This window comes from Tigriopus californicus, chromosome 11, assembly GCF_007210705.1.
Source record: "Tigriopus californicus strain San Diego chromosome 11, Tcal_SD_v2.1, whole genome shotgun sequence".
Taxonomy (NCBI): Eukaryota; Metazoa; Arthropoda; class Copepoda; order Harpacticoida; family Harpacticidae; genus Tigriopus; species Tigriopus californicus.
The window spans coordinates 7,362,180-7,380,145 of NC_081450.1; the positions used below are offsets into that span (position 1 = coordinate 7,362,180).

Below are 17,966 nucleotides of genomic sequence, written 5' to 3' on the forward strand. Positions count from 1 at the left end.
AATCATTTTGACTTTACTGATTTTGAAGAGGTTCCCTCCTTACTCCCGCAAGTCCCTCCAAAACTGATTTTCCGATACGAAACTTATCAGAGCTACAATATTTTAAGTGCTGCACGTAGCTAGGAGATTCGGATCTCCGTGGTTGTGTGTGTCCATATTTGTACATGAACGTAGGTATGTTGCCGAGTGCGTCCGTAACTAGAACGGGGGAAATAAGCTCCATCCGACCCAGTCCTTTGGGGCACTTCCTGTTGGTTTATTTGGATCGGGAGAGCCTTTACTTCCATTATACCGAAGGTATTGTGCTTGCCCTATGGCAACTAGCGAATGTGGTCACGGGTCTTTGGCTTTGAATACCCACATAAAACCTCTACAAGATGCAAGCCCTTTGGGTTAGGCTCCCACCGGATACCCCAGCCAAACTTTGATGCTCTGAAGGGAGCTTAAAATCCAGACCCACCACTACATACACTCAAAGGCTATTCCCCTCCATTGAGTTGTAATTGACCTTCATAATAAAAAAGGCTTGATCTAATTAGAGCAACAATGAAGCGATAAGGTCGGGGTGGGTGTCCTTCACATTTTTCTTTTGGCTCATTATTGTGCGGAATTTTCTTTTCCAAGTTTCCAAGGTTCTTTACCAATGGCAGTGCCACTACCCCTCTTCTTCATCGTCCATGGCGTACTTACTACTATGTGCCACTTCTTGCTCTCTCCATTCGCCGCAATGATCGCTCACTTTGCTCCATATATCTTTGATTGATTGATATGTGACCAAACAAAGGAAGAAAGCAAAGTCTAACCACTGGAAGAAAAAGAAGATGAAGATGAAGGAGGAGTAGGAGGACTAGGAGGCCAGCCTGGAACACCATGAAAACACATTTATGTACGTGAGTACAACGTGACTCAAGAAATTTGAGATTTTTTTTTTCAAAAGGCTTGATAACGTTCCAACTTGGTTAGCGTTCTCATACACATGCATTCCAAATTCACAACAGTATTTCAGTAGTGGCCAAAGGAAAATGAGATGACCGTGTTCGTCACTTTGTGTCCAATGGGTACAAGAAGGTTATGCTCCAAAGACAAATCAAAAACGATCAAGCCAGCCAGAGATGATTCATGTTGACAGTTGTGTTTGCCAAAGCGAGCCTAAAGGAGGAAACCGCCTGTGGAACGATTTATCGACGGCAACGAAGATGACTGACGACGACGTCGATGAAGCCCCTAGTAGGTGCATGGGTAGGTAGGGGTGGGTAGTAGATGAGCTTGCACCATGAGGAGCTTCCGTTAAGTGCATTGGACTTGACAGGTTGAGCTCATTCCACTAAAGGTCTATTCCTCATTTCATCCAGAGCTGCATAATATCATCAACGGATCCTCTACATACAGACTTGCCAAATGTCAAGCCTTCATACTGGTCATGATGTAACTTGTACTGGGACCACCCTTCTATATCTGAATGGACTCACAAAACGTACATGATGAGAGAGAGAGAGAGAGAGAGCTTAAGTTATTATATTCTTTTTTAAAAATGCACTTCAAGATGTAACCTCTCCGCATTCATTTCGAATTTGCACATATGGCTTCGTAGTGGATATTTTGACAAGAATTTGGGGCTGATCGGACTTAGGGCAACCACGTCTTTCCTCTCGCGACCCTCGGATCATCTTTGCACTCAACGAGGAGTCAAATCCAAGGGGAACCAATGATCTTAACCCAACATCAGAGCTGGTTCTTTATAGTGACACCGGTTATTTACAGATCAAGTAATATTACACTCATAGGCAAATCATATTTCTTCTAGAGCGTGGGGGCAGTTTCTTCTTGGTTTCATTAATCTTTCTTTTTTAAAGCGAGCCTTCTGCAAAGGGCCCTTTTACTCGGGCTCCAATAAACCGGGCTCTGGGATGAAGATGTAGAGTAGTAGAAGATCAATGGGATGCGAATCATGGCCAAACAAATGGGTGATGATCTCTCCCTTTCTTTGGGATCCTTTCAAGATTCGACTTCCATTCAAGTGCCCCAAAGTCCAAAAAGCATCCTTCTCTTCTTCGTCCTTTCTCTCTCTCTCTCTCTCATTCCATCCTCTTCTCCAGTATATCGAGATCGAGAGACCACGACCCTTCGGTCTCTCAGTCTCTCGGTCTCTTGTGCTTCTTCTTGATTTGGCCCAGTCTCGATGGGCTATTCCTGGTTCTTGGGGAGCCTCTCCCCACCCACTGTCCGTGGTTCGATGAATTGGTCCTTCTGGCTACCAAAGCATTCAAGATCCAGCTCGGAAATTTAGTATTACTCACTCGTTCTCGGGCAAAACCAGAAGAGTCGGGATGAAAAGCCCTCCTTGAATAGTTGCCAGAAACTTGATAACAATATATAATCGTGATATTCCCAGATTACCACATATTCCAAAGCTCCAGGCCGTGGAAAGACTAGTCCACACACCACCCACTTCATACAGCCCCGGCTCTGTGTAGATATAGAGTATGCACAGTATCAGTAAGCTGATGAACGAGAATCCACCGTACAGGAGGTTGATTCTCAGCGATAGAACAGGAATGATGGATCACACGATAACGAATAGATATCTTCATCAGGGGCTTGCTATCTGGTTTGCTAGCTTTTGCTTGGCAATCCTAGGGCATATTTGCTTGGGGATGAGATCAAATCAGGAACAAAGCCACCCACCTCCCTGACGGCTAAGACTTTCACATAATCCTGGGTGAATATTTAGCACGAACTCGCCTTGTAAAAAAAGGTGATGACAAGCCATTAATATCACCCAAAGAGAGACATCCGCGGTGTGTGTGTGTGTGTGTGTTCTGTCATAAAACCAACCTTCTTTACCTTCTCGGCTGGGACAAAGCCGAAGAAGAATCTCAAGCGCATTTACACCCATTTCTTCATTGGCGGCGAGGTTCACTCCACACATTACATATATTAAACGGGGCAAAGGTGAGTTGTGACGGTCCCCAAACGAGGTAGTTTGTTTGGCCAAGTCTCGATCCAAAGTTTCTCCCTCATTTCCTTGATAAAGCTCTCGTGTTATAAGTCCGCCCGCCATTGAGCCGTGCGTGGGGGCGTGTGAGCTGGTCCACAGATCTGGACCCAGCTTGTCCCACGTGCGTGATGCTAGGGACTGAAACTGCTCGGAGTTCGTCTTGGAACCTCGAATCTTTTTTTCCGACCACAATTTGGGATTCTATTTACGACCGCCACGACGAACTTTTCTGAAAAGGGAGGCCGGATTGCTTGCAATTCAGAGCCATTCAAACAGCCATTTAACCAAGTTTTTTGAGGTCCTCTTACAGTTTACCGCTCATTTGGATCACGAAGCCTTGGCTGCGAACAAGTTTCTTATGTACGCGCTGGCAATCTTGAGGTCTACCCAACAGGCACGGGTATATGGGACCTATTCTGGAACTTAATGCCGCCTCGAAGAGTAAATCAATTTGATATACCGGTATACTACCACACCGCTACTACCCGTACAGAAGGGTACATGGTAAAATGTGTGCGAGAAGCACCTTTCAATGGCGTACGGTCGGTGAGCATGGGCAAAAAAAGAGAAAAATCTCGCATCTCGGGAATAGCTATTGTGGCCCAAGGAAACGTCAAACACCAAACCATTTTCGTTTGCAATTACTCGCACTCAGGGGGGGGGGGGTCAATGTCGTCAAGTTCTTGTACTTAATCGGACTCAGGGTAAGGGTAGTTTGATTCCGAATCTTCGTAATAGACGTCGACCATAAAGGTGATGTATGCTTAGCATGAATTACCAATAGTAACAGATGATGTGTTTCTTGTCTCCACGACTTTGTGATTTTGATAAAGCTGATCGTTTCATGATCATGCCATTCATACGAGTCTAAAGCCCAAGAAAGATGAGTCACATTTGTAATCACCACTTTTTCCGGCCTTCTTTGGTCTCTCAGTCCAACACTGGAGATCCCCATGCTGCTCAAAGGTCTCGCTCCAACTCAACCACTCATCCAAGCAAGCCGACCCTGGTGATGAACATGATCCTGGTCCTCCACAAACCATAGATCTACTCCATACCCTCTCCAAAGATGTGACTTGTCCGTGTGTTGGTAAAGTGGGCAAGAACTGAAGACGATCTCCCACATCCAAAGGTCTCTTCTTCGTGATTGTATTGTACGTAGTTCCACTTGTGCAAGACTGATGGGGGATGAAGGGATCGAAGAGCAAGGAAGAAGGGTCTTCTATTGCATGGGGCTCTTTGGCTTTTATAACCCAATACTAATACTGTGTCTCCCTCTCTCTCTTTCCCTTTTCTTCGTCCAAATCGGGTCCTGTCGGGTGCAGCTCTTCTGGAATCCCCGTGTGTATTCATCTCCCGAAGGGATCTTTAAGTGAACAAAATGGAAAAGCGACTCTCGACTTATGTACGGTTTTGGCAAGAAAAAAGATACTCAAAGCAGCTATCGGATTGAGCGGTTACTTGGCATTTAGAAGAGATAGGAGTTGAACCTACTAGTATCTCTTGGGTCGTTATGGGCTGATGTCCATGCCAATTTGTGAACGAGACGACTTTCTGCTTTTTAAGGTGAGGCTGTGGTGATCATGAACAAATTCAATTGAAATTCTTGTGCCCAAATAGGAAATCAAGATGTTTGTGGGGATAAGAAAGATCAAACAGAGCGGAGGGAGGGAGGGGATGTCGTGTCTCTTTTCTTGCTTCTCTCTCTTTTCTTCCATTACGTTCCATTCCGATTTGTGTAGCTTGTGCGACCAGAATTAGTCAGCCAGCAAATGTCCTCCTCTCTTTGAGGGTGACTCAAATCGTGTTGGATCCCTCTATGTACCTCCATGGAGGTTTAGGGGCTTTTGTGGAGGGGGTCTTTGGGTTTGTCACATTCGTCAGATGGGTTGTTTATATGTCCCTTGGGATTATTAGACTTGATTGACGTTGTGTTGACGAGACGACAAGGCGATGGGCTACTTTTCTTATTACCAAAAGCTATTCATTGTTTCTTTAGCCCGATCGCACAGGTCTATGAATTACGGGGCGTGGTGCAAAAAAACTCAATGCGTCATTGTGAATTATAAAGCGGTCATCATGCATCCAAGTAGGTTTTTTCGAGATTCAGCGGAAGTGCGATAAATGTAGTCACATCTTATTTACTGAAAACATATCCTTTCAATGAGAAATACCAACATCAGTTAAAGATGTATTAGCACTTAACTTCAATCCAGCTCACACTTGCTCAACAGGCTGACTCTTTTACTCCATCATGGCCAAGTCTCAGATCTTGATGGTGATATCAGCCTTTGTCTGTTCAGTGAATGTATTCCTACAAGTTCACTCAATCGTGCCCAACTTTTACGCGCTCCCTTGCGCAATCGTCATAGGAAGTACCACCGTTTGCCTCATGATCTCCATCATTCTAACCGTGATGTGGACCCTGAGCCACCAGTCACTCGGGTAGGCGGTGTATATTGGCATTTGAATTCCCATACAATGTGTGGACCCATCCAGCCTTTTCACGTATTTGGTTTCAGCCTGAGAATAGTACTATGGTTTACCATACCTGGTCTGATTTTGGCCCTGGTTCAAACTGTAACTGTGGGCCTGATAACTGGGATGGAGCTCCATGCGGAAGACCAGTACATTCAAACTGAGGGGATTTTCCTTTGCATTGTGTTCCTATTGTCCAATTTTCAAGTGTGCTTCATGACCTTAGCCCTTACGACGACTTTGGCCAAAATTGAATCCAAGCAGTACTCATTAACATCTCGTCAACGATTGGTCATTAAGTTCACGGCTTGCTTAATGTTATTGATGGCCATCAGCTCCTTAACTTTGGTGGTAGGACAATTGAAAAAAAGGCTAAAAGAGTCAACGGCCCTGGAGAGCCGTTGGTACAATTTACACATGGTTTTCTTTCATCTCTTTTAGATTAACGATTTTCTCTCCGACTCCGATGAGAGGACACATTTGGGTAAAATTATGATCCTTCTCATTTCCAACGGTTTTTATTTCGGATTCAGTGGCTTCACATTGGTGGGATTGGTCCTTAGTGAGAGTAAAGAAAGGTGCGATGACTTCCGATGTACTGGAGCGTACACGTAGATAATGGAAATTCACGATCAGGAAAGTTCACCCTTTGATAATGGATCTGCTCTATATTTTAGCGTCTGGAACGTGACGAGCTCGGGGATGTTAGGCACTCTCTTTGGAATACTTCAAACTATTTTGAGCATTTGGTTCCTCACAACATCAATTGTCAGTATCCTGATGCTCATTTTCAGCCTGATCGGAACGTTTGCCTCTGGTTTTATTGGAATCTACTTGATCAAAATCATATTGAAGACTTAATCCATTTTGTATGTCGGATGAGGGGAAGCAAATCACATTAAAATCATCGTTAAACGTAATATGCACGTATCATTCTCCACGTTAGTATACAGAGTCGAGCATAATTGGTGCAGCCAAAAGAAAATGTTATCATATTAAGTCCACAAAGGAAGCATAAAAGTGTATTCTATCATTCAAAATAAGATACTATTCAAAGTGAATTTGGCGATATTCCTACTTTTATCATTTGAGTTAGTGGGGCATGAAGGATTTCAGATAGCTTTGTGTAGGCAGTATCTAATTCACTTTTTTCTACGCGAAAGTTTCCTGGATGGCTAAGTTTGTTTTCATCATTAGATGTCGGCGACATGGGGAAGACGGAGCAAGTGATTTTTTTAAAAAATTCTATTTAAAGATGATTGTGCTTCACACTTTATTTCCAACTGGTCGATAATACCATGGCGAACCGTCCGATGAGAGATTACGCGTTTGGTACTCCCAAAGAGCTATTTGGACGGATTGCTGAGTAGAATTAATTGTCCAATGCAAGAGATCATCATTAAGCCTTCCCGCTCTAATATCAATGTGGAACAAATGATACTATTTTCGCAAGAGAGTTGTTCATGCCAGTGGGAAATTTGGATTCCTAGAACTCCAGCTGATTAGCTAGCCCTTGATATATGTGAACCAATATTAATGCAGGCATGGTACCACGTATCAAACTTGAACCCATGTACCTCCCAAACTATATTTTCATTTGAATGGGCACATTTTTCTATCGTTACGCATCATATTTCACAACGAGATATCCATGGTAGAATGCCATTAGATTTGACGCTGAGGAAGAAGGAAGAGGCAAGAGAAAGAGAGGAAGAAATGGATCCTTTTTGCAAGTGATCTTTTCATATGATGAACGATCCTAATGACGATTGTCAAGCTTGCGCGTAGAAGAATTGAGCGAGATCCAAGCAGACTTCTACCCTACGTACATCTATGCAGTATTACTGCACTGCACTACGTACCGCATACACTGTACTATACTGCACTGTAAGGAGAGGAGCCAAGGGGACCAAGCGAGGGAGTCAAGGCTATTAACTCGGGAACGAGCCCGACCAAAGAGATGGACCAGCACCCTCACAATCTGGAAGCTTTTTCTTTCACTTGATGGGAAGAAAATACCCACTTAACAGCGTGGCACAAAGACAAGCGAAAAGGCAGAGGAGCTTTTGGCTTGCTTGGACCCTAGTCCATTTGTTAGATCCTCTACTCTGTTTGTGTGCTGTATTATATAACGTCGTTGTTCTACAGCCACACCAGAAGAGCTTCATCTTCACTTAAACATTAGCATCCAAGATGGACTCGCTTTTGGATCGCGGGACTCATTTGCCGTGCAGGGGGGGAGGAGGGGGAGAGAAAGGGAGGGAAGGGGGGGTCACTTTTAAGAAATCGAGGTCAAATGATTGGCCGTGATTGACCACTGTGACCTCATGAGTGAAGGCAAGACAAGGAAATAAAAGTAAGTTGGAACTGGCATTTATGCAATGCATTGTTCATGGACAGGAAACGTGTTTTTATGGTTCTTTCTATTAAACACTCGTTTGAAGCCAGTGTAAAATGGGTCTAAAAAAAGAGATTTGTGCTAAATGGCAAGACCGTGTACGAGTACAAAGAAGAGAATGCGGACAAGTCATGCATAATTGGAGAGGCCGAGTGCAGACAGAGAAATGAATATTTAGGCTAGACAATCATGAATCCTCTTATTAGGATAAATTGTGACGTACTTTACTTTTTACGAGACACCAATACCTAAACAAACTTCAGGGTGTGGGTTTAACGCAGTTTAACGGTTAAGAGCCCGATTGGATCGATTTCGTAACCTTTGTTCATAAGACCACCAGCTCAGTAAATTTGTCCCAAGGGTCCGTGTGGTCCCATAGCTGGTTCTGAGAAGCTTCCCTCTCCCTCGGTCTGATATACCACTAGCTCCGGCCCCCGAAAAGAGCATGTGATAACAACTTCATCCACCTTTTTCTTTTGCCTTTTTATCTTCTCAGTCATCCTACCTCCCGCAATCTGCGCCTACCAAGCATTAACCAAACGACGAGCAGAGTCGGTACACATGATGAAATCCTCTCTTAGCGGATCCGAATGGAAAGCCGGTGAAATCAAACACTGTTTTACGCGCCTTCGGAGGGTTTTTAAGCCGTACCCGTAAATCGACTCAATTAAGGAACACGAGATTGGGCATTTTCGTTCCACTTTTTGCGTTTTCCGATAGAAAAACGAGTCAATCATAGGCTGACTTGGATCGAGGTTGAAATCCTCTAGACCTGTGGAAGCCCTCGGAACTCATGCTTTTCGCGTGCCTAATGAGTTTTTTCCCCACAGTTTGTGTGATTTTATTCCCACAACATTCGTGGGGGAATGGCGAAGTCTGCTCAGTTATATTTGGTTCGGTTTTATTGGCTGAATTGACTTCGACAGGATCTAGGAAGGGTAAATAAACACTGTTGGACAAAAAACCAATGACAAAACCAACGCATGGCACGCCTTTAGGGCACGTTTTTATGACCTATTGATGGGATAATTGCGTGCGTTGTTGGTGGGGGATTTAGTGAACCAAATTAGAGCAGGATTATCGGGAGCTCCAATCATTGAACAAGGATTAGCAGACCACGTTTTTGCTCGAACATTCATCCTTTTTCACTACCATCAAGCAATTAAATGAAATGAGGAATATATACAAAAAAAAATAAGAAAGCACCTGAGCAGTGGTAAACGTGTCCAAGTCACCTTGGTAACGGCAGGCGTTTGGTATACCGCCCCTTATAAATACATAGATAAGAGCAAACAAAATCTGACATAATGTAGACGATTAAATATTCGAAGGGCTGCAAAATCACATTGGAAATGAATGAGCCGGTTCACAATTATCTCCAAGATAAAATTGCACGGTTGCACAAAGCCTCCAACTCTGCAAGACTTCTTCCGTGGAGCAACACCTATTGCCAAGCTTAAAGTGAGGCGACAAAAATTTTCATTGATTCTATCAGGGAGACCTAGGAGTGGTTTTCAATCAAAAGCAAGATTGTAAAATACGATATCGACGTTCAAACGTAATTTAATTTAATCCAGTCAAATCAATATCCAATGCAAGGCTGGACGCTATTGTTGTTGAACGGTATCGATTATAAAGTGCATGGTTTGGGACCATTTTAAGTTTTGAAGCCTCTTAACATATCGGCGCCAAAAAATGTTTCCACAGATGAGCGAGTGATGCCGAAACAAAACGATATCTGACGTCATTTTGGAACTGCGAACGTCACATGCGTTTTTTTAGTTCAATCGAGCTCAACACGTTTGATTCCAATGGTGCCTTAAGATACGTACGATAAAAAGAAGCAATTGATGGAGTAGAATTGATTCATGATCCACGAAATCACCCTGCATATTATTGGTCCACCCTTAAACTTCCAAGAATATCTTGCACATGCATGTATTTGACTGTTTTTTGGCAAATGAACGTGAATTGTGTAACGGAAGATTTAGAACCCATTGACATCAACCTCCTCACAATTGATCGAAAATTTCTTCTCAAACTTTCCAAGATAAAGAGATTCCCTCGCAATAGACATCAAAATGAAAGGGAAGGGCCTGCTTTGTGTTACTCACTACTTACCATTCATATCAGTTATATTCCTCCACTTTTTGTAGGGGTAACCGAGGTCACTAGATCCCAAATCAGGGAGGGATACCCGAGATGGGACTGGACAATACTGTATATTTGTATAAAGTTAACATTGTGGTTAAGTCCCTGAATTGAAACGTACGGTATATCCACCTATATTGACCTCACTCATTCTCAGGTGTTTTCTACTACTTCCATTATCCCCCTCATCTCTGGTAATTGCAGAATTAAAACAGGGGAAAATCAAGTTGCTCGCATTATTGATGGGTTCCCTAACTGAACTATTTCGAGTTTTTCTTTGGGGAAGGGCATATTTCTAAAGTTGATTTGATGAGGCTATCATCAAATTCCAATGGCCGAGGGGGGACATGCCAATGACCGTAGTAATTACATCATTTGAGGTTTATAACTTTTTGCGAATACCTACTAACTTTCCAATGTGTAATGGATGGTATGCCTCATAGATTGTCTTTCTTATTTGTGTACTCGGACGCTACTCTCGCATAGCCAATTCTTCCGCACCGATAAACGTTATTCTCCACCGATTAGTTGGCGGTGTTTATTTCTAAATTTGTGGCAAAATGTTAAAAGGTTTAGATAGAGACTTTAAGGGTTATCAATATCGTGTTAGGTTACGTTGGGTTAGGTTAGGTAAGGTTAGATTAGGTTTGATTAGGTCAGGTTGATATTTAAAAAAGTAGCACCGCCAACCAATCGGTGGAGAATAACGTTTACCTTCCGCACCTGCACATTTAGAACTTCTCAAGCAAGTTTTTCAGGCTCTCCAAGATGCTGGGGTGGTCTTTCAGCCAACAAAATGCTTATTGAACGTGTCTGAGTTGATCGTTCTTGCGCATAACGTCTCGGGTAGACAAGAGTCGGTCCACTAAGTACAAAGTGGGTGCAGTGAGGGATTGTTCATGTGACTTTAATTGTTTGAAAATAGTTTTGACTACCATTCAATTTGTTAAATTCCACGTACAATTGAGATTTGAATTTAATCGAGACAACTTTCGTCATTTTGAATGGTTTGTCTGAATTGGTGCAAATCATATTGATAGCTTGGTTTGTTCGAAGGAGAAACACTGTTTCTTGAGTTTTTTCGGGTTCATTGTTTCACCGTCGCTATGCCTATGTCACTAGCATCGAGATGACGCATCTTTCCTTTCAGAATCTTTAGTTGGTATTAGAGGGCTAGTCAGAGAAACGACACCAGTTCAGCCCACCAATCCCAATTGATGTTTTCCACATTAACATCAACAAAGTACAATGTATGATGTCATCTCCCATTTCTTAGCTCTTCTTGCACCTCTCAAATGTCAGCTTGTTCCAACTTGGTTAGAGATCTTGAACCAATGAATAGGTGTTGAGTTTCTCACTTTCTTTGAAGCGGTTTCAAGGATTAAGTGTTCATTTTAATAAGCAGAGGTAATTTTGGTTCACCCTATAAAAGCTCAACATTCCCGTTGATAGTATGACCAAGGAGAAAGGATAGAGATTCGAATATCAGAAAAGTCCTAACAAGCCCCAATATGATGAATGGATAATTCACTGTTAGAAAACACTAGAAGGAAGGTCGAGCCTAACTCTATTCTTGTCAGACAATGGGGCACCCCCGCATGGTTTCGCGAGCGCATATTTTGAGATGCGATTTGAACCCAGTTGCACCTACTGCTAGTATAATTTAGTACTGTCGCATTTCAAAATTTGCGTTCACGAAACCACGTTCCTACGCACTACGTTCGTACCCAGGGTCAGGGTGGGCATTTCATTTTTGTCCACTTTTGTCCACCCCTGTCCAAAAGTGTCCAAAAGTGTCCAAAAATAAGGGTGGACAAAAGTGGACAAAAGTGTCCAAAAGTGTCCAAAAGTGTCCAAAAATACGCAACCTTTAAAACTACAAATATAAAGGATATTCTGTATGAAACCTATCCTCTACTTCAAAAATTGTTCATTGATGGTTCCAAGAGCAAGATAAGTCTTTAAAACCTTTGCCATATACCTCTAACATACCCAAAAAGGTATTTGAAAGACAGGTTCTTAACTCTTTTTTTCTTACGTTAGATTAGAAAGCAAGCAGGGAACAAAGTCTCCCTCTAGTAGAATGCAGCTGTTGCAAAGGATTCAAAAACTGAAATAGCTAAACATTATATTCTGGTTATCTGGCTTCATTTATTCAACATTATTAACTTTTTGCAAAATGTTTTACTTAAAAATCATCAGTCATTGTGGATTTCTTCTTAAAAAGTACTAATATTTAAAATTGAATTTCTTACGAATTGCTAAAATCTAATAATGACATATTTTCCTATACTTATGGTTTTTTCTTCCATAAGTAAGTTAATTGAGACATTGTTAGGCATATTTTTAACTTTTAAAGATGCGCTTGATGTCAGGAAATGAGATTCCCAATGTTTCTTAAAGAAAACATATATCTTAGTTTTTAGATGTATTATAAAAGTGTAATTCATGCACTTCTTATAAATATGTTATGTATATTACAAATATGAGAAGTATTATTGGACATTTGATATTCAGCTCCTAAGCTTTTTTAAATTATATTTCTTTATCTTGTTTAAAATTACCCAGCCACCAAATGCCCTGATTATAGTGTGGCTTTGACTTATTAACATTCAAAATATATATAAGATATTTGTTTTGACTTTATAAAGCCGTATTGTATCAAGATAACGAATTTCGTTAAGTGTATATCTTGAAATTAAAAACGTTAGTGAAAAGGCTAGTTCTTACTTCATATTTATGTGTTTGAAGAAAGCTTAGATTTTATTGATTACTGACTCTATTTGCTGGTTCACATCTAGATTTTTGTAAAGAAATAACATGATTTAGGGTTTAAAAGTGTTTGCTTGTCAATCCCTTTTGCACAATTGTACTTAATTTTGGACACATTCTCCCACTTTTGTTCACTTTTGTCCACTTTTGTCCACTTTTGTCCACTTTTGTCCACTTTTGTCCACTTTTGTCCACTTTTGTCCACTTTGGACACTTTTGGACACTTTTAGTCACATTTTGGACACTTTTGTCCACTTGGTGTCCAAAAGTCACGCTAATTCTCAAAATTGCCCACCCTGTTCGTACCCCATTCCTAGCAAGGAAATTGTAAGAAAGACGAAAACACCTGTGAAAGGAGTCTTACCAGGCTTGCCAAATACCTCAGTAATGAACTTTGACCTCAAGTGCCAGCCAAGCCAAAATCAACAATTATGATGCCTGTAGTGATCACAGCTATAACTCTTGAGAACATATGAAACGCCGAATTATTTCCTACTCAATTCATAATGAATTAGATAAAGAGAACCACTTAACCACTTGAACCACTAAACTCATACAAAACATAGTTAGAAACGCAACCAACTTATCTCCCTTGTACCAACATTACTTGGCGCAGACAGACTATGCAGATATATACGTGGTATGTGTAAGCACCTCATAAGCCCCACATTACATGAAGAATTTTTCTGATGCCATGAGAGGAAACGTAATATCTCTCCCTTTTCAGAATGCCAGATTTCTTAAGTCTGGTCTCAAAGTGGCCTGACTGGCGAAGATGAAAAAAGCAATTTTCTTTCGCCAGCTACTCTATCCTGGAAACAGTGAAGCCATTTTGTTACGTCAGATTATTTTACAATTAGCTTTTTCGAGAAGTTTGCGCTTACAAAAGTATCTATTAGTTTCCAGTTGTAGAGAAGGAGCTTCATCAGGGTTGATTTCCACCTAAGTTTGCAAGTAATTTGGGTTTAAAAAATACGGCTTTGAGATAATTATGTCGGCAGTGAAATCAGCTGTAAGGAAATCAAATTTCGAGCTTTAGCTTTTCGAGCTCGAATGGAACACAAAGAATCAAGATCCAAGCTTGTAAGCAGATCGGCTTGCGTTACATCATAATATAATACATCATTTATTTTAGAGCCCTATCTTAAACTGTTAAGAAAGAACCCAGAATGTATACACCTTTGAGTTAGGGATCCATGATAATTGAGGGGTCTAATGTACCCAATAGAGGGCGACATAGTTCCCCCAGTGGGCGTGGTTTTGAATCGCGCCTTTGGAAGTTACCCTTGATTTTGTTTTGTTTGTTTATTACGAAGTCAGATGGCAGCTCTCTCGCTCGACCTGCCATCTGAATGATGGGTGTCCCAATTGAGGGATATTCCCGCTTCGTCATCACAGCCCAACATTAATTATTACCTCACCCTTGGGAATGACTGCAGGTTCGCCCATTTAAGCTGTTAAAGCAGCAACTCATGCTGTAATCAAATACCACAGAGAAGCTTGGACTTGGCAAGCCTGGGATCGAACCAGGATTTCGCAAATTAGAAAGCGGATGCGCTACCAGTAGGGCTAGTCAAGTAAACGCGTTCATGGACAACTGATGTTATTCCATGGTGTAAAATCAAAGACAACATGACCAGCCAAACCGCACTGTGCATGTATTGGATTTGGACATTTATTCCATTTTACATGCTTGTCTAGGTAATTAGTATTGTGGTATTGAGCCAATTTGATTGTGTGTTCACTGATTACACCAAACATGCTCATTTAATAAGGTTTTGTAATACAACTCACTCAAAATCACTTGATCATTGAAAATTCAATGGGCGAATGGTGCGAGTTGATGTTGATGTTTGTCTTAGCTCTCCCTCCCCCAAATGTCCAAAATCAGGGAGCTGGACCACATTTTTCCTTGAATTTCCTTTACTTGACATCCCCTATACGGTACCCCAGCAAGCCTAGGAAGTTACCCTTATTGGGACATTGAAGTAACGGCTGCATGATGATGTCAGCGCAAATTTTGGGAGGTCACTGGTGCTAAAAACCAAGATACAAATCCCAATACTCAACAAAAAAGGTTTCTAAGATTTTAAAGAGATTATTGTAGCAAATTATTGATTATTGTAAGAAAATTTTAAAATAGAAAAAATAAGTCTAGAAAGACCTTTTTTGGCCAAAGAGTATTTTTAAAGCATGTTAATGAGTAAAACTGTGACAATTCATAAAAATGCTATCGCACATGAACCATGCCTTTCATGGATAAAAGAACTGAGACCCTAATTTTAACCCTTAAGAAAAAACGATTAAGCCTCAAAACTCGAGTGACCTCTCAAAATTTGATCGTGATGTCATCTTCCTCTCCTACTTCAATGCGAAAATTTCGTAGATATTAGAGTTCCTCATTTTGTTTCTCTGCCCTGACCTTTCTCATGGAGTCTTTAAGCTGCTAACCACGCCCACAGATGGAGAACCAAACTGAATGGGACATGATCCGGCTTATCAAAAATAGTATAAGCATAGAAGAAATAACCCAGAAGAGTAGAAATCGAGTTTGTTGGTTTTTCACTGCAGCTGAATCGGTAACCAGTGGACAGTGCAACTCTAGCTGATGGAAAGCAGCGCCTCTACAATCAAAAACTATACCCTATGGCCGAACAGCCGGTCAGCTGACAGCCATTTGCTCTGAAAACTAGTCCGCCTGGCTAGCTCTCATCGAACTCTCTAAGAGTGGCTTCCTCTATTCATAAACCACAGAAAATAATTTTTCACTGGTCTATGCTCTATGATATAAGGACGTTGTTGATGGCTGGCTTCGCTGCCCGGGCGAGAATCGTCCCGCCGACCCACCCTAGGACCCAAGCACATTTTCACCTACCTGGACACATTTTTCGGTAATTATTCGAGTAATCGCAACGGGTTCCTCTTTCCTTTCGGTGTTTCGTTTTTGTCTTTTTCGTCTTGTTTTTACATAGCCTATCAACTCAGGCCTTCTGGAGCCAGGTGTTTGGGTATTGTTTACATTTCCAGGGGGGGGGCAGAATGACATCCCCCAGTGCCCCACACCACTCGGTTGGCATGGCAGTTTCGGGTGGGCCCGATCCCTGTCTTAAAGGATTAGCCTGCTGGATTGGGTGTCCCCAATAATAACAACTACTGGAACTAATGGTCAAGAGGATCAGGCGTAAATTTGCTGGGGGGAAGTGGACCAAAAGTGGAAGTTGGGCTCAAATTTGGTGGTGGGTCAAAACATCCTATCACGGGGGGCACTCGGCCCATGGGCAAGGGTTGGGCTTATAGCATCAGGTGGACCTTTGACAGACCGTGGCTTGAGCCGGTCCAAACTCGAACAGCCGAAGGCCGGCCGGGTCGCCAGCCCTTGGAGCGTGGGATCTGGGGATGGGTGGATTCCCACGGACGATGCTTCTTAGGCCGCCGATCGATTGAGCCGATGGAGCCTTTTCCTCGGTAGTTTTCTGCTTTTCCGTTCTGGGTGGTGTCTCTGTCTCAGTATCAGGAGGTCGTGGGATGAGGGCGGTGGTGCTTTGGGTGCGAGACTGGGCGAGTGCCAGGGTGGGTGGATGTGAATAAAAAGAAAGCCACTGACCCGCTAGCTAGCTAGCTAGCTCTTGGCCAGACTAGACTAACTGGCAGGGCCCGGACCGCCCAGACCCTGATGGGAACCGTCATCATGATCCATGGCTTCATCTCTTCCTGGCTGGTTGGCTGCTGCCTGCCTCGTGCCTCGTCCCGCCCTCTTGATCCCTCAACCTGCCCCCATAAGGCAGGCAGGCAGGCAGGCAGGCAGGCCGGCCAACCCGAAAAACATTGACGATTGTGACTTGAGAGTCTGGCAGCTCACCGCTAAATTGGTCTGGGGATTTCAGTGACGTGGGCCCTCTACCCTCCAGCCCCTACCCCCAAGCCTCGCCCCTAACCCCCTCCCAGAAAGATGAGCTGCTGGGCGTGGACACCCTAAGCCCCGCCCGTCGGGCACCCGTGATTGGCTGGCCTGGTCCCGGCGGACTTGAGACTGGCCGGTGGTGGTTGACCGCAGATGGCGGGTGGGATTGGCCCGCCCCATTAGCCTGGCTTGGGCTCCACCCCCGATCAAGTATGAGCACGGCCTACCCGGCCCGCCCTTTGGCCCCCACCGGATACGCGTCTTCCTTTTGCTCCACATCCTCCATGTCTTCTTCGGGCTCGTCGGCGGCTTCCTCGCGCGCCTCCTCCGTCTCGTCCAGTTCGAACCATTTGATGGGTGCCACCTGGACCCCCGTGAACGAGATGGTGGGATCGCTCGTTGGCCGCCCCGAAGCCCACGCCCACGACATGACGGCTCGATTATCCGGAGCCTCCGATCCGTGTTTGGCCATGTTAGATTCCGTGGCGGCCTCGGAGGACGCTTTAGCCGAGTGGCGAGCCAAATACGATCGGCTGTTCGAGGCCCATCGGCGATTGCAAAAGACAAATCACACCTTGGAGGATAAGCTGCTCCGGATTGTCGACAAGTTTGAGGCGGATAAGAATCAAATGACCCGGGATCTGGCCTCACAAACTCAGAAGCTAGTCCAAGCTAAACTCACCACTCAGCAACTCCACGACCGAAATCAAGACCTGCAGTCCGACCTGAACCTGGCCCTGACCTTGCTTCAAAACCGTCCCAGTAGTTACCTGGCTCAGCGGGTTGATTCATTGCCTTCAGATATGCAAGCCCGGGTGCGAAGCTACATCGCCGATAAGCAAGCCGAGAAGCTCAACAAAGAGCGGGTCGAAGGCAAGAAGATCCGGGTGCCCATCATGGACGATGTGGGGGCTCAGGATGTGAGCCAGAATGACAAGGTGTCGGCCGCCATCCTAGCCAAAGTGCTGGAGGAGCGATCCAAAGAGCGAAAGAAGGAACGTAAGTTTTGCATCGACGTAGGCACCCAAACGCACGGCTGGCATTTCCCGGACAAACTTTATGCCTCGGCCCTACCTTCTCCGCCCTCGCCTCCGAAAGATCACCCCCACCCATCATCCGAGAACATTCGCGCTTCCACCCTGCATTCAGTCAAACCCAGGTCGTCGCCCGGTCAACTACCGATTGTGACGAGCCAGAAAGCTGGACACGCCACCACCACCATCAAACGCCTCCCGGGCTCCGAGTCACACCCGTCCGACGAAGTGATT

General features: G+C 43.7%; 3 protein-coding genes across 3 annotated transcripts in view; all 3 read left to right on the top strand.

Annotated features, from left to right (window-relative positions):
• Positions 1 to 5,084: 5,084 nt before the first annotated feature.
• Positions 5,085 to 6,396, top strand: LOC131890226 (uncharacterized). Its single transcript, XM_059239531.1, has 4 exons — positions 5,085 to 5,443; positions 5,521 to 5,827; positions 5,918 to 6,054; positions 6,154 to 6,396. The coding sequence occupies exons 1-4, from the start codon at positions 5,253 to 5,255 to the stop codon at positions 6,335 to 6,337; spliced, it is 819 nt and encodes a 272-aa protein (XP_059095514.1). The 5' UTR covers positions 5,085 to 5,252; the 3' UTR covers positions 6,338 to 6,396.
• A 9,130-nt stretch (positions 6,397 to 15,526) lies between these two features.
• LOC131890158 (platelet-activating factor acetylhydrolase-like) overlaps positions 15,527 to 17,966 on the top strand; it is a 5,767-nt gene continuing 3,327 nt past the window's right edge. The window contains exon 1 of the mRNA XM_059239449.1: positions 15,527 to 15,688. The gene's annotated coding sequence lies outside the window, so the exon portion shown is untranslated. The remainder of the gene's footprint in view (positions 15,689 to 17,966) is intronic.
• LOC131890157 (uncharacterized) overlaps positions 15,852 to 17,966 on the top strand; it is a gene marked incomplete in the record, with an annotated part of 3,013 nt that continues 898 nt past the window's right edge. The window contains 1 exon segment of the mRNA XM_059239448.1: positions 15,852 to 17,966. Within this exon segment, the coding sequence (XP_059095431.1) occupies positions 16,911 to 17,966 (1,056 nt within the window).

Coding starts and splice junctions, on each gene's coding strand:
- LOC131890226 (XM_059239531.1), top strand. CDS start 5,253: ATGGCCAAGTCTCAGATCTTGATGGTGATATCAGCCTTTGTCTGTTCA. Junction 5,444..5,520: donor CTGAGCCACCAGTCACTCGG/GTAGGCGGTGTA, acceptor ATTTGGTTTCAG/CCTGAGAATAGTACTATGGT. Junction 6,055..6,153: donor CTTAGTGAGAGTAAAGAAAG/GTGCGATGACTT, acceptor TCTATATTTTAG/CGTCTGGAACGTGACGAGCT.